The following is a 16,345-nucleotide window of genomic DNA, read 5'->3' as shown; positions in this document are numbered from 1 at the left end:
TTGGATGCTGAAAAAGTGGTAAGAAAATTGGAAAAAAAAAAAAAAAAAACCTAACTCTAAGTCGGAATCCACTCCGATTCGAAGTAGAAGTCGGAACTCAACTTGGCCTCCAACTTTAGTAGGAGTCGGAAGTCGGAATTGGGCATTCCGACTTTGTCAAAGCCCAGCCGTAGATGTCACCTCCCTCTCTTTGAGATTAAAGGTGTAACGTGATCACCATTTCACTTTAGCTTATTCTAAAGATTAAGGTTTTCTTAATTTAAATTTTTTTTTTTGTTTATAAGTTGAAGTCAAATTTTAATTGTATTTATTTTATTTTTATTGACACGTGTTGACAGACATTCTATTGGTGCTTATCTTATGTTCGTGCTTACGTGGTGTAAGCTTCGTTAGTGAGGCTTAAACCAATGGGAAGTAAAAAATTTTAAATTATAGTAATTAATCTATCCAAACGCCAAACCATAGAGACTATTTTTGTATGTAACTCTACTATTTATCTCTTGAAAAATTCTATTTTTAAGTCCATGTATAGAGTACACCTAATAAAATACTTACATAACATAATTTGATTTCGAATATAAGATTTGAAATTTGAATATTACAAATCAAATTTTACCATTTAATTGATATAAATAGTGTGCTTTACACACCAACTTGAAAATAGAAAAACTCTTATCTCCCTTGCACAATGTTAATAATATTTACTTAACATCTTGAAGTATATCAGGAAATTTGATATTGTAATAGATGAGATCCAAAATAATAAGCTTAGCATGAAGAGTCCATCCTCCTCCCATATATAAACAGATGAGCATGGCCAAACTGCTCAAGTCTTATTCAACAAACCACAAACCATCTTCCACAAAAGGCATCCCATGTGCTGTTCACAGGGCAATAACTAGAACTAGAAGCCATTGGAAATACAGAAAAGAGTACATACAACATTGTTGTCATACCAGTGAAAAAATCTATACATGAGCCAACTGAAGCACTGCTTCTGCTTTAAGTGACTCAGAGGAACTATATATATATATATGAACCAACTTTATCAGTTCGGAGATTTCTCCTTGTTGCATGTCAACCCAAAGCCTAGTGAGAATAGAGGGTCGCATGCATTCATTTCAGCATGCAAGGGCAGCTGCTCGACCCTTTTAAACCATGTCACTGGCAGTCTGCCCTCAAAGTCATGATCCCCAAAGACAACATCCGCAATTCCTCCTCCTTCACTTCCAGGCAACCAAGCAGCAATCAGAGCATCTATCTTCTCCAAAAGCCATGGCTCAAGAACTAAGGGTCTTCCAGATACCAGAATTGCCAATGTGGGGATACAGCCAGCAACTGAACTTAATAAGTCAGCTCCATTAAAAGGGATTACAAGTTCCGAATTGTCACCAAGTTTCTCTGCATAGGGTTCTTCCCCAACAGCTACAATTGCATAAGAGAAATCCCGACGTGCTAAGGTGTCTGCCGATGGATATTGCTCATAAACTACTTCTGTTTCATTTCCAACTGCTTCTTTAATTGCATCCAAGATAGTTGTGCCTAAAACGAAATGACATCATGAGTTCATCGCCATCGTGCTTCCAACACATCTATAACATATATAATTTTCGAAACAGAACTTTTGCTCCTGTTGAGCCACATGATGAGTTTTATAACTTAATTGTTTAAACTTAAAATAATTTTGAAGTTTAAAGTTTTGTGACCATTTATTATTTTCTAATTTTATTTTTTCAATCCAAAAAATATCTTCAGTTTTTGGTCCAATCCAAGAAATGGCCCCCCACCAGATCCAAAGGACTGACTCTCATGGATTACTTTGTGGCTGACCTGCAGCTTTAAAAGACAGTCATCCACTACCAGATGAGGAAAACAAGCAGGGAACTTCGGTTGGCATGCAGGCAACTTCCCCTGCACAAGCTGTCAAGCTGTGCAAACTAGGCTGAGCCCACCAAGGAACCAATACAAAGTAATTATGATGCTGCAGTTGCGGATAGATTCTCCATGTAGCTGCTGTTTGTAGTGATGGAATAGATTCACCATGCTTCGACTTAAAATGATCAATCAATCAACCCCAACATTGGAGACGCCAAGCAGCTCTCCTCCTCTGAACCATTCAAACTGGGTATGGACAACCTCATTTAAGGAGACTCGTTGACTGTCTCTGTAGCCATACATGCCATACAAAACCCAGGGATAACCAAAGATTGGAAAATATTGCCCATGATAACTGATATAGTTAGCGAGTATCACAGTGATTCTAAAGAAACAAATCAGTCTTACAAAGCTAAATATGTTTTCGCTCTCATGGTGAAAGTCAACCTATTGCTTAATACTTATAACATTAACAACATAATTACATACCAATTGCAATGTTGCCGCTGCTTCCTTTCCAATCAGCTGTCCACCCACCACACTGATATCCAATATCATCAGCATGTGTCCCAGCAACAAGAATTCTTTTCGCATTTCTATCCAATGGAAGAAAAGGGTTCTTCAGATCCTTTCCATTTTTCAAAAGAACCAAAGACTTGCGGACTGCTTCACGTGCTAAATCTCTGTGCAGCTGCAGAAAATTTCGATTGCCAAACTTTTATTTCAGTTTTTAAGTACTAAATCAGTTGAGTTTGATGGTATAGTTAGTTGCTAACTGAAAGCATTTGATATCTTTTAAATAATTAGAATGAAAACAGTAGTGATGCAACTGTTTCTAATGGCATTAATACAAGGGAGAGATGACTGATTCAGCTTAACGAATAAAGGGAAAGCTTTTGCATCTTCCAAAGATCGTGTAGATGCCAAAAATGTCAGCACCACCATTTGCTAAATGTTTCAAAAAGTCACCTTGCATCCAACTGTATCAAGCACAGATCTATTCGCGAAAGGAAATTCAAAAAGACTGGCAGCAAACTTCACTCTAAGTATCCGTTCAACAGCATCATCGATCCTTGACATTTGTATCTCCCCTGATTCAACTAGAAATGTCAAATCCCCCACAAACAGTTCGTATCTGTAAGGCACCATCACCTGCATCTTTTCTCAGTCAGGCAAAGAAGATACAAATAAATGAAGAAACCTTGTTATAGATTTTGGAATTGGAGTTCAATGAATCTATACCATGTCTATTCCAGCATTAATAGCAGAGGAAATACAGTAACGATAGTTTGAGCCACGAGGTTCGCTAAGTTTCTCAAGTCCTCTCCAGTCAGAAATTACAACACCCTGCAGCAGAATATTTTCCCAAGATTTATCTAGATGTGCAGAAACTAAAATCTCAGAACCCAACAAAAGAAATGAGTTATACAAGTAATATCAAGATTTTTACCTTAAAACCGAGCTTATCTTTTAAAATTTCTGTCAAGAGAAAATGGTCAGCATGCAGTTTACGCCCATTCCAGCTAGAGAAGGATGCCATAATAGTGGAAACTCCCCGAGAAATACAGTCCAGATAAGGTGCCATATGTATCCTTTCTAATTCCTCGTATGATAATATGGTATTCCCCTCATTTATTCCTCCTTCCGTACCCCCATCCCCTACAAAATGCTTTGCACAAGCAATAACATTGTTTCTGGAAACAAAAGTGGGATTATGAGAAAGAGTCAATCGGACGGCTGCTAACAGAGGAATTGACAGTCAGGGTTTCTTTGCATTATTATGAGTATTACAAAGCTTGAAAGTATGAATAGTTAAGTTAGTTATCTAACTATTTAAGAATCGAAATATATGAAAACGGGACAAAAAAATTTTAGATGCACAATATATAATGAGAACTGTACAGACACAAAGATATTACACAAAGTAAACCTACAGACTGACGTGACTTCTAGAATCCGTTAGATCTTTCTTTTTTCCAGTCACCACGTGTGTTTCTCAGACATTAGCAAACGTATTTAAATTGAGGATGAATGTGGAATGAACTAGCTAAGGAGTAAATTTGATTAAAGATACAAGTATAGTCATTAAATAAATGCAAATAGAATATCAACCACTTTTCGCTACCTCCCAGCCACAAAAGGGTAGCCCTTTGGGTGTTTCGGGGGCGGCTGGCCCTGCAGGCCCGTGACAATGGAAGTCATCTTTCTAACAATTCCAGCGTCTTCACTGTAACTTTCATAGCACCTCCCCCATCTGGGATCCCTTGAAACCTATCAGAACTTATGCAAATGAGTTTTCCTGACAATTTCTTGTCCACAAAAGAGTGTTTAGAAGACAAACACGTGAAAGGAGATAGAAGAATAACACCTCAGACATAACGCTAGCTAGCATAATATCACTTGTTCATGATTTACATGTCGAGCTTCTCAACATTTAAATTAGTTTGTTAGTTCTTTACACTACAAGAGATCCCTAACTCATTGAAATGGCAGCAACATTTGAAGAGAAACATAGTCAATATTCTCCACAGATATTGAAAAGCATAAAGAACTGTTAACTTCTTACAACTATAAGCCTACTGCCAAATTGCAAGCACCAACCACTTAAAACAGATAATGGCCCAGCACAAGGTCACATTTACAGTACTTACAGCCACACAAGGAGCAAAAGTATAGTTAATGCCGCTAGCTCTAACTTCAAGTGCCGTTGCTTCCCCAATCTTTCGAGCCAAATCTGCATCCCTATCATAAGTTTTACAATATAAGTGGTCCTGAAGCAAAATGGCCAAATACCTTCCATTTGGCTGCTTTGAGATTTTAAGAAGAGCGGAGAAATTCATAAGGGTTAGCTGTTATAGTTATTTGTCCTTTAACTTCCCCAGAAATGGTTTTTATCCCTACCTTTCAAAGGCTAAAGCATAAACTAAGCTGGTGGCTGATAAGATGGTCCTATGAGAAATTAAAGTACAGGTTATGGAGTACTCTGACCATTGACCTATTTATTAGTAAATTAAGATTTCAAACTGCATGCCATTTTCCATCTTTCTTCCAATAGTCTCCCATCAACTGTAATACTCATATTTAATATGAAAGGGTGGTGGATAGAATCCCATATAGTTTGGAAGGGATAAGTTCTTGCAAATTATAACTATTCCAAGAGGTTGCAGTTGTAACATTTACTGGTATTTGGGGTATAGGTCCAGATATGACTTTGATTTTCTTTGGATATAGTGATTTGAATGCACTTTTTAGATTTAGAGTCTATAAAGCAAACTTTTTAAGGTCTTTTCCTTTTTTTTTTTTCACAATCTTTCTTTGTTTCCTGTTCTAGTTTTGCCCAGAAGTGCTAATTATGTAAGAAACCCGGGACAGAGTCAAAACACTAACCTTGTAGCTCCAAGGCCAACATTATGAGGAAATATGGTGGCACCATAGATACTATTGTTACCATGAATCGCATCAATCCCATATATTAAAGGTATCCCTAGCCGTGAATCAAGCGCCGACTTCTGAAACCTGTCAACCATATCGGCCCAATCCGACGACTTTGTTTTCACTTTCCCGAAGGGTCCACTCCCAGCAGCACTCATCATGCCTCCTACAGAAAATAGTCCACAAAATGTCAGCAAAACTGCAGAAACAAAACATGCACAGAAGGGCACATACACGTAAGTACGTAACAGTAAGCAACTTCTAGAGAGAGAGAGATAGAGAGGTCCGTACCAATGGAAAAGTCTTTAATGGCGTCGTGGGTGGCGACACGGCGCTCAATCATCGTCATCTGGCCGACCTTCTCTTCCAATGTCATTCGAGACAGCAGGTCTTTGATGCGAGCCTCCACTGCTGCATTGGGATCTCTGTAAACGCAATAATCCAAGACCTCCACTTGGCTCATAATTCCGGTAATCCGCCTTGCTTATCAGTCAGCGAGCCTACTGAAACACAGAGAGACAGCAGAAAGCAAATGAAACCGACAGGAATGTAAAACTTACTATGTTCAAATCTGTGAGACTAATCGCTGGAGTTCACTATCTTTTATAAGGGGGCGGAAATGACTATTTCGATCGCAATCTCCTCGTTATAATTTTTTTAAATTTTAATATAAAATATAATAAATAATTCAATCTTTTAAATTTTAAAATAATATTAATATTAAAAAATAATATTATAATAATATTTTATTCAACTTTTAATTTTTATCTCAATTTAATTTAATATCCAAATGCAGGTCGAAACCGCATATAAGGGAACGTGAAAAAGTTTTGTTAATTGAGTTGTACTACACAAAAGTCACACACTCTTACATACTACTTAAAAATATGTAATTTTACTTTTTTATCTTTATATTTTATATTTCAATTCAATATAAAATATAATAGTAAAAAAATAAAATTATATATTTTTAAATAGTGCACATATGAAGTTTATATCTATAATTTTTCTTGTTAATCACAAAGAGAATATATTTGCGCGTAAGAGTGGTGGTATTCTGCCGGATGTCCCCACTCTGAATCTCTGGTGTAAATTGTTTTTTTGTTTTTTTAAATAACTTTTAAACATATTTAAATATTTTTCTTTTTTAAAAAAAAAAAAATATATATATATATATACTAATAGTTACTGTTTTTTTTTTTAAAATAAATGCTTGAAGGAGCAAATTAAAAAAGTATAGTAACATTATTCTTACGAGTAATGCCGCGAATTATTTTTGAAAAAAATTAGTGAATATAAATTTATATAAGAAAATTAATTTTTATTGACAGATTTCACTCTTTTTTAAAATTAGTGTACATAATTCACGACTGTAAGTCTGTATCTAATATTATTCTTACAAAAATTGGTGTATTCTGAAAATTCTTGTTGTTGAGCAGGTGTGTAGGATATATGAAGTAAAATATTTATATGATATAATATGATTAAAAATAAATTTTAAAATTTGAATCTTATAAATTAAATTTTACTATTTAAGTAACGTGAATTATGTGCTCTATACACCAGCTTGAAAATAAAATAACTCATAAATATTAACCAATTTTAATATTTTGTAATTTTCATTCTAGTTATATAAATTTTTCCAAATGATGAAAAATATATCGACATTTTAATTTTTTAGAATCATAATAGATCCTCAACCCACAATAAATAATACATTGACGCACTAATAGTAAATAATCGAATTTGTTAATAATCGAATTTCTCCAAAATATTCGTTATAATCGGAAAGACGTGTCAAATAAGTTTTATATAATTTATAATAATCCGAATAAATTAATATCACGTAAAATGTTTAACAAAATTATAGAATCTATTTTAGGTATATCTGTTATTATAAGTTTTGATTTGAAGTGCTGACTTTATTTGTACCGAAATGTGTTTTTCTTTTAGCTGTTTGTTTATTTTTTACTACTGTCTTTGTTTATTTTTTGTTATGTTTTTTTTAAATACACAAAAAATACTTTAAAAAAATTTAAAAATAAAAAAACTAATTTAACGCTATGTGTATGTGGTTGTAGCACCATCAATTATTGAGTGCTTAGATTGCATTTGGATGCTGATGTAATTTTAGATGATTTGAGTTGATCTGTAAATAATAGTATTTTATAAATCTCTTGAAATGTATTTAAATATAAATAAGTTAAAACATGTGTTTGAATGTATAAAATAGATAGAGATAAATTTAAACTTAGAGTGGCACTACAACCACCAAAAAAATGTTCGGATAAGTGCATTTCACTTTTTATTTTTCTTTTCTTTTTTTTATGTATTTTTTAATCATCATAAACATTTTTTTAAAAAAATAAAAAAACATCATTTAGATCTTAGTTCATTTGTTTTTACAACTTGCACTAAGAATGGCACTTACTAAAATGGACAAAAAAATTTATTTATTTATTTTCACATTAGTAACTTTTCAATCATGACTAATTTTCTCTCCTTTCCTCTCAATTTTGTAAAATTTATATTATATTTCTATCTTAATATTTTATCCTACTATGTGAAATATGAGATTTTTATCACTCTTGATTATCCATTGTTTAAAAACAAATTAAAAGTTTGGGCAAAGCCACCTCATCGCAGCGGGGAGAGAGTGAGATTTGTAGAATCTTTCTTCCATAAATGATAAATCATGATCATTAATAAAAGGTCAAGTGCTATGTTAGAATTTAGTGCAATAAATATTGTAAACTCATTTTTAAAATTTGATCAAGAATCTTAAAAAATTAAAATCTCGAAATGGAACAAAAAAAAAACTATGGATATTACTTGTCAAAATAATTTAAACTAAATAGAGACACAATAATGGGTAGTGGCCACTAATTAAGGAGCTACAAAGCATATATATATATATATATATATATATATATATATATATATATATATATAATATGTGTATGTGTATATAATTATTAGGATAATAATAAGCTTATTACCTTTTATCACCTATTTATTATTTTTTTTATTATTTTTTTTTATTTAATGATTATAGAGGTGACTATTAGTAAAGTTGTATATTTTTTTTATTTTTTTAAAAAAATAAAAGATGTTAAAAAAATACTTAAAAAAAATACTTAAAAATAATAATAAAAAATAAAGATTTTAAATAAACTATAGAATAGTAAACGGATAGTAAAAATAATAAGCCTATTATTATTCTAATTATTAACTACTGAGATGTCCTTAAAAATAGTATTTTTTTTAAAAAATAAATATTTAAATTATTAAAAATTTATATAAAAATAAATTTATAAATTAATATAATTTAACGTGATACGTGGAATAATGAGAAATCAAATCCGTCCTTGCGTGTGAGAAACGAAAAAAAGGACAAGCACTAAAAAATAAAGCATCAAGACCAAAGTCATCCTTTGCGGTGGCGAATATGAATGCTTCACGTAAGCCTAGCTAGAAAGATAAAATGAAAGGTTCATATAAATTTAAATGGGCTAGGGTTATTTATTAAGATTCCGTTTGGTTGTTAGATTAACCGATATCAATTTTGTTCCGTTTAAATTTAAATTGAATCTAATATTTAAATATTTAATTTTAAATTATTAAATTTATATCAATTCAAAACTTCTTTACAAGTGAAACTTATAATTTTTTTCAATTTAACACTTATTTACACATGTAATCCATAAATTTTTTTTTTAATTTCTTATAAATACATCTAAACTCATATTAATATTCAAATATATTATTATTTGAATCCCACAAAACTCATATTAGGTGAATCTCATAAAACTTATTTTACTATCTCAACTTATTAATATTCATAAAAAATTAAACTAAACTCAAATCAACTCAACTCAATATCTAAATTCAGCCTAAGTTTATTAATTAGTCACGATTTTTCTTAAAAAAGAAAGTATTTGGATTTGAAAAGATCCCTAATCCATCACTTGAATTTAAAAGATACTTCTTGAGACTCTGAGGGCATATCATTTAATAATAAGTAATGCTATATACAATCGTAAAATATATAAGTGTCGTGTAGTCGTTTTAAAAAAGAGTAAAGTTTACTATTAAAAAATTAATTTCTTTTCATGTAAATTTCACATTTATTTATTTTTTTAAATTATTATACGGCGCTTGCGTACTCACGATTACAAATATTATTTCTATTTAATTAAGCTTGACTCATGAATCAGTAAAAGTTATTATTTATTTATATATTTTTTCAAATCTCCATATTTTTTAGAGGAAAAGGTAATTGAAAAGTCATTTTTCATTTAAAAAATACCAAGATTTAAAAAAAAAAAAAGATTCAAAATATTAATTTTCAATTAATTCAGTCAATTTTGGTTGTCAGATTCTTTTTTCTTTTCTTTTAAAGAAAGAGGAACGAAACTATCAATTTTGTCTTCACTTATGACCGAAAGAAATTACAACAAAATTTGGAGGTTACAAAGAAAGAAGAAGAAGAAGACGGAGGAGAAAAAAAAAAATCTCAAAACCAAGACTCTAAGGCAATTATGAATATTTTCAATTTATCTCATCTAATTATTAAAATATTTTTAAAAATATTTGTACAAAATATAATAAATAATTTAACTATTTCAAATTTCAAAATAATAATAATATTATAATAATATTTTATTTAAATTTCATTTCAATTCATCTTATCTCAACTTAATATTCAAACCATTCATTTAATTAGTTTTATTATATTCTTAACAAATACCATTCATGATGGCTTTCCAATGAAAATAATAGATTTCTTAGTGGGAATCAATTTACTCCATAATAGATTATGATAAGGAAAATAAGGATTATACACCCTTGTTTTGTCCCGTGTTGATTTTGTGGAAAACTCCTTCATCATTAATTCTTATAAGTAGAAGTAAAATTCCTAAAGAATTTATTTGCTAACGTCTCTAGGTTTTTAAAATGAGTTATTCTATTTAGCGCTTTACAATACACACATACTGACGTGAGTTTTTATTTTTTAAAAAACTTTACTTAGCAACTTTACATTACACACCTGCCTTATATTTTATCTTCTTAATTTTTTTCCTCAACATGTATGTGGTGTAGGGCTGTTGAGTAAATAAATTCTTATTTTTTTATTTTTTTTATCTTTTTATGTTTTGAAAAACTCTACTCAGCAGTCATACACCACACACAAAACACCACACATATTTTTTTTCCCCTCAGTAAGTGTGTGGTGTACATGTGTAGAGCTGCTAAGTAGAAGAACTATTATTATATTTTTTTCTTAATAAGTATGTAGTGTAAGACTATTAAGTAAAATTTTTCTTTTAAAATTTATCAAATTACTCATTTTATTGATATGCGTCTCAAAAGTTTGACACGCATGATTTTATCTTTTTTTACATTCATTTAAAATAAAATAAAAACTCATATATCTTCGCTCTTGATTTGTCATTCATTTTATACTAATGTAATTGAAGACAAAGTAAATTTTTCAATATTTACACAATTTTAAATAAAATATGCTTATTTTCTAAACTTATTTAAATCTTATTTTATCTTGAAGGGTTAGAATTCAAAGAATAATAATATTTTATTGAATAATTATATTTATATCATTTTTTACTTAAAAATAACAGTATACGATAAAATAAAAAAAAAGAAAAAAAAAAGACTTAAAAAAAGAAGAAGAAGAAGAAGAGAGAGAGTCATACCAAACAGCCTTTTTTGGTCCATGGTTTATCGGTTGACCAGGGGTCAATGGAAGTTAGTGCCTGAACAGTCTCTTTCCTTTTATTTGTTTGTTTTTCTTTAGATTACTCGACCAGGCTACCCCATCGCTAGTGACCTTTATTGACGGGAAAGTATGTCATGGTCAAGGTCTACCAGCCAATATTTATCAATTGATATAAAATAATAATAGGTGACTGCTACAGCCGCGAGAGTGACCACCGACGCGTATTTTTTTATTTTTTTAAATATTTTTAAAAATACGAATTTATTAAAAAACATTTCTTTAATCATTAAATTAAAAAAATAAAAAAAACAGTAGCTTTTATCTATGGGTATCTTCAGTGGATACAACATTTTCCATAATAATAAGACTGTGTTTGATAAGTGAAGTAATCTCATACTACTTCACTATTATTAATTATTAATTTACAAATATTTTACCATTTTTTTACTATTATTTACTATTTTTTTAATATTATTAACAAATTATTTGAAATCACCTTAGCATCTAAAAGTAGACTAAAATTATTGGAAATGGTTTTCTATTTGCAGCTCGGGCGTAGATAACATCATTTGCATTACTTAGAGCATTCTCATTAGATTAGGTAAATGCAAAATCAAATTTTGGCTAATTTCATATGTTTTGGCTTTTGCCTATTTCATTCAAATATTATCCCACAATGGATTATCCATCTATAATCTAATAATAAAAAAATATTATTAATTTAATATTTTTATTATTATTATTTTATTTTTTTATTTAAGAGATAATATATAACAAGCCCATAGTATTTCCTAGGCCTTGCCAAATGGGAGGGACTCATCAGGATGGAAAAATGAGAAGAAAGAGGGAAATGACAAAAGGCTGAGGAAGTGCAGAGTGTCAAGAGGAAGAGAGGGGAGAAGTGACATAAAGAAGGGGTGAATGGACGTAAAGCAAGGGGCAGAAGATAAAAGAGGATGGAACCAGACGACTTGGCGGGACTTTTGGCCAGCTTCTTGGAGACTTCACCTTCTTCAACCTCACCATAGTGACTCCATCGAGGGGATGAAAACTAGATGATAGAACTTAGCAAGTCAAATAGAATTACAACATCTTTGGCTTCAAGTTTCTTTACACAGGCATCCATGCCATATGGATCATTAACAGCAACACAAATTACAGAATTAATATTTTTTATATAGTTATAGATGTTCCCTTATATTGGCATACATCAGCACAAACCAACAAATTTACCATAAAAACAAAGAGAAAACCCGGTCCGGTCCTTGCATTATATGTCAGACTTTCTGTTCAAAATCCATTACAAACCACATATAATTCATTAATAAAATTTATCAGAGTAATAATATACAACATACTCTTATCTCATTTTTATTCTCCTGTGTAAGACATGGCACATTTATTACTATTGAATGATAAAGAATCTTCTAATAAAGGATAATCTAACAGTAATAAATGTGCCACATGGTTGGATGAAAGTAGAATAGTAGTGTGATGTATAGAATTTTTTAATTGATCAACATCCATTATAAAATCATCACTAAACCAACCAACAAGTCCATTAATATAGATGCTGCCTCATTACATTTGTAATTCCATTACCAAAGACCAAGTCCACGAGCAATCCAACAAGTCAAAAAAGCAATCCCACTAGCAAGTCCGCCAGCAACCAACAAGTACATTACAATAGAGCAAAAGAACACCAGCAAGTAAAAAAAGAAGCCACTAGCAGAAATCAGATGCTCCCTCATTACATTTATAGTTCCATTAAAAAAGACCAAATCCACTAGCAACTCAAAAAAACAATTCAGCAGCACTAGCATGTACAACAGAAAATACAAGACTGAAAAACATGAACGAAAATGAAGGTATGCCAGGGAAAAATGAAGAATATGTCATGAATGGTGTATGCCATAAAGAACCAAAAGCCCATCCAAGAATATGTCATGAATGGTGTATCTCAATATTTTTTAAAAGGATTGTGTGACGCTTGTACTCCATGATTGTATCTAACATTATACTTTTTAAAAAGTGTTAGAAACACAAAGAGATCCCATAGAAACAAATTCAGAAACTAATAATTACATGTCTTCATATGATGCGCCATATCTATTTTACAATAAAAATAATAAAAGTAACTTTAGAATATTACGTTAGTTTGTAGGTTTATTTTTGTAGAAACTTTCACATCAGCGACGTGGTGGGTGTATAAAAAATAAGGCTTATAAATATATTTTCTACTTAATGTCTTCTTATAAATCAAATTCTGTATGTACATGTCCTCCACGTTCACTCGCAAGTAATATAAATACTTTTCATTTTTAATAGTAATTCGGATAAAATTATTGTCAACTATGTATGAATTTTGCTTCAGATCATGATCAAGCACAGATATTTAGCAGAAAATATGTACTGATTTTAAAAATCATCGCAAACCAATTAATAATGACAACGTACACATAAGTCGCTACTAAATTAAGGGAGCTAAAAAAGAATAATCCTTATCAAGCCAGTTGCTTTTCCTCTGCTTTAGCTTGCATCTCTCTGTCGTCATCATCAAAGTACCTCTTCCAGAACCAATGCTTCTTCCACACTCTTTCATTCATTTCATCAATGGGAACTCCCTTTGTTTCAGGCAGCAAGAAGATGGCAAAGGAACCCATCAAAATAATCCATGCCACGAAGAAGAAGAAGATCCCAGACCGCATATGGCACAGCATTGTGAGGAATGCTTGAGCAATGAGGAAGGTGAAAAGCATGTTGGTGCTGACAGCAAAGAAGAACCCAGCACTTCGAGTCTCGAGTGGGAAGATTTCACTAGGAATTAGCCAGCCCAAGGGACCCCAAGACCATGCAAAACCGGACACGAAAAGACAGACCAAGAAGACCACGAACAGTGCATAATTGCTTGGCATCTCGTTTGAAGCTTTCAAATGGACTGCAAGTATCGCTCCCATTACAGACTGCGAGAACACAAAACATGCACAATTTAGTAACACGTAAAACATGCATGCTAGAGACTTATCGTCTCGGGCAAGACTTCATGTGTCTAGATCTCGTTGAAATTGGACCCATTAAACGTGAGACACGAGTCTCACATTAATGGGTCCAGTTCCAAGTATGTCACATCCCCATGAATAAGAAACTCTTCACAAAACAAAATGAGAAAAAAATCTAGAAAAAAACTGAATGGATCGATGAGTAAATATTCAAAATATTAATTATATATCCGTTTCTGTGCTTCTAATTTTTTCCTTACCTGGGCTACAAGCATTTGAACGGCAGCTTCGATGAGCAATTTCCTTCTCCCGATTCTGTCAACCGAGAAAACTGCAACCAATGTGGATAACACGTTAACCAAACCGGTAACGACGGCAGATAACAACGATCCATCGCTCTTGAATCCCATGGTCTGAAACAGTACTGGTGCATAAAACATGATGACGTTGATTCCTGTAAGCTGCTGGAAGACCTGAAGAAGCGCAGCACAAATGAGCTGAGGCCTGCTGTTGCGTTTCATGAGACTTCTGTAGGCGTGCTTGGTTTGTTTAGCCAATTCAGTGGTGTGCACGAGTTCGTTGAATTCTTTCTCTACATCTTCCACGCCCCTAATCTTCCTCAGAGTTTTCAAGCCTTGGTCTTCCTTCCCACGCTCGATTAGGCTGGTGGGCGTCTCGACGATGACGATGGATCCGACGAGAAGAATTATGGCGGGCACCGCGGCACCCCCTAGCGACACTCTCCAGCCGTATGGGTGCATGTTTGACGTGAAATAATTAATGACGTTTGCGCACAGAATGCCGACTGTGATAAGCAACTGAAAGCAGATGTTCAGGCCTCCCCTGTACTTGGCCGGAGCAATTTCTGATATGAACAACGGTACTGCCTGTTCATGCATTGAAAACATCAGGATCAGCGATTGAGAAACCTACTGTATTCTTTCAATTAAATAACACGAGGGTGCAATATGATCGTGACTGGGATATACTCTCATGCGTTCACGTTAAACTATTAGCACGTGGCCGGTCGGCATTAAATAAAACTTATCCACAAAAATCAATACAATTTTAAAAATAATATTAAATAATGGTTTGAATTTTTACTATTAAAAACAAAGAAATTAATTTTTTATAATATTTTTATTCAATTTTTCTCTCTAATTTTTCAAACTCCATTAAAATATCACAATTTAAAAAATTTCAATACTATTCAGAAAATTATGAAATACTCATCGGAGTGTCCAATTGAGTCCTAAGTCTTAGATACTAATTTGAAAAGGAATTCGTCTCATATATGCTATATAGTCTCCATTATGTATAAGCTTAATTAATTTTATCTTTAAAATTTTTTAAATTATAATAATATATTTCTCAAAAGGATATTTTTTTTCTATTTAACAAAGGATTTGCTTATACATTCCCTAAATAAGGACCGTAAATAAAATTTCTGGATTAGTATCCGGCGCCCAGATAAAAATACTTATTCGATTGTATGCTGGACCTCTTTTAATTGCTAAGAAAAAAAAAAGAAGGAAAATAATTATGTTCGTGATGTTATTGTTACCTGGTTACCAAACCCAACTCCAGCGCCAAGACACAACCTGCCTAAGATCAACATCAGTAGATCTTTGGCAACAGTGTTTAAAATGGCTCCGGCAACAAAGAAAACAGAGGCGGCTTGGATTGCTGGTTTCCGGCCAAACTTCTTGCAAGCCATGGATGCAAAAAACGAAGCCACGATGGCTGCAAGATAGAGTGAAGAAGTAAAGAGCTGGAGATACTGATTATCGTACTTGCAGTAGTTGTTTTCCTTGGCTCGGTGCTTCTTTTCATAAACAGCAGGAAAGAATTTAATCAAGAAATCATCCATTGAAGTCACTCCCCCTGTAACAACGAAAAAACAAAGCATTAAACCAAACTTCTCTCAGCCACGATCAGACATGCAAAACGTATAAAAAAGAAAAGAAAAGAAAGGACAGACGTACAGACAGACAGACAGACGTTCATGAAATCATAAATGCTTGTATGCATTACGTACCGGAGATGCCAATATCGTAGCCAAACATAAGGCCTCCAAAGGCGGCGATAACACTACAGACAACAACCTGCCCTGTAAGCTTGGCGGGGAAGTCTTGTCCACCTCCAGATTCTGAAATAACGATTGCAGGCATGGTTGCAGATTGGCCTTACTTTTCCCTGGCTGATCGATCGATCGATCGATCTATGATGTGTGATGGAAAGCCAGGAAGAGTTTGGCCGCGGCCTGAAGAACTGAAGGTAATGAATTATATATATAAGCAAG

At 32.5% G+C, this 16,345-nt stretch overlaps 2 protein-coding genes across 4 annotated transcripts in view; both read right to left on the bottom strand.

The window, feature by feature from the left end:
* The window catches only part of LOC121240548 (beta-glucosidase BoGH3B-like), a 24,982-nt gene extending 19,105 nt beyond the window's left edge, over window positions 1-5,877 (bottom strand). The window contains exons 1-9 of one of the 3 annotated variants that reach the window (XM_041138004.1): window positions 5,599-5,835; window positions 5,263-5,473; window positions 4,527-4,617; window positions 4,001-4,146; window positions 3,326-3,569; window positions 3,118-3,222; window positions 2,845-3,027; window positions 2,365-2,566; window positions 1,022-1,542 (exon numbers count right to left, since the gene is read on the bottom strand). In XM_041138004.1, coding sequence (XP_040993938.1) covers window positions 1,049-1,542; window positions 2,365-2,566; window positions 2,845-3,027; window positions 3,118-3,222; window positions 3,326-3,569; window positions 4,001-4,146; window positions 4,527-4,617; window positions 5,263-5,473; window positions 5,599-5,770 — 1,848 coding nt within the window. In that variant the 5' untranslated portion in view covers window positions 5,771-5,835 and the 3' untranslated portion in view covers window positions 1,022-1,048. Of the gene's footprint in view, window positions 1-768; window positions 1,543-1,650; window positions 2,163-2,364; window positions 2,567-2,844; window positions 3,028-3,117; window positions 3,223-3,325; window positions 3,570-4,000; window positions 4,147-4,526; window positions 4,618-5,262; window positions 5,474-5,598 lie in introns of those variants that run through there. The other 2 variants (XM_041138003.1, XM_041138006.1) reach the window with 2 other exon arrangements.
* LOC121240550 (sugar transport protein 8-like) overlaps window positions 1-16,345 on the bottom strand; it is a 19,855-nt gene extending 3,510 nt beyond the window's left edge. The window contains exons 1-4 of the mRNA XM_041138008.1: window positions 16,082-16,345; window positions 15,608-15,927; window positions 14,304-14,930; window positions 13,610-14,007 (exon numbers count right to left, since the gene is read on the bottom strand). Of these exons, the coding sequence (XP_040993942.1) occupies window positions 13,610-14,007; window positions 14,304-14,930; window positions 15,608-15,927; window positions 16,082-16,214 (1,478 nt within the window). The 5' untranslated portion in view covers window positions 16,215-16,345. The remainder of the gene's footprint in view (window positions 1-13,609; window positions 14,008-14,303; window positions 14,931-15,607; window positions 15,928-16,081) is intronic.

The sequence above is a fragment of the Juglans microcarpa x Juglans regia genome, chromosome 7S (genome assembly GCF_004785595.1).
Source record: "Juglans microcarpa x Juglans regia isolate MS1-56 chromosome 7S, Jm3101_v1.0, whole genome shotgun sequence".
NCBI lineage: Eukaryota > Viridiplantae > Streptophyta > Magnoliopsida > Fagales > Juglandaceae > Juglans > Juglans microcarpa x Juglans regia.
The sequence above is the reverse complement of the archived record's forward strand: the minus strand, read 5'-3'. Positions and strand labels throughout refer to the sequence as shown.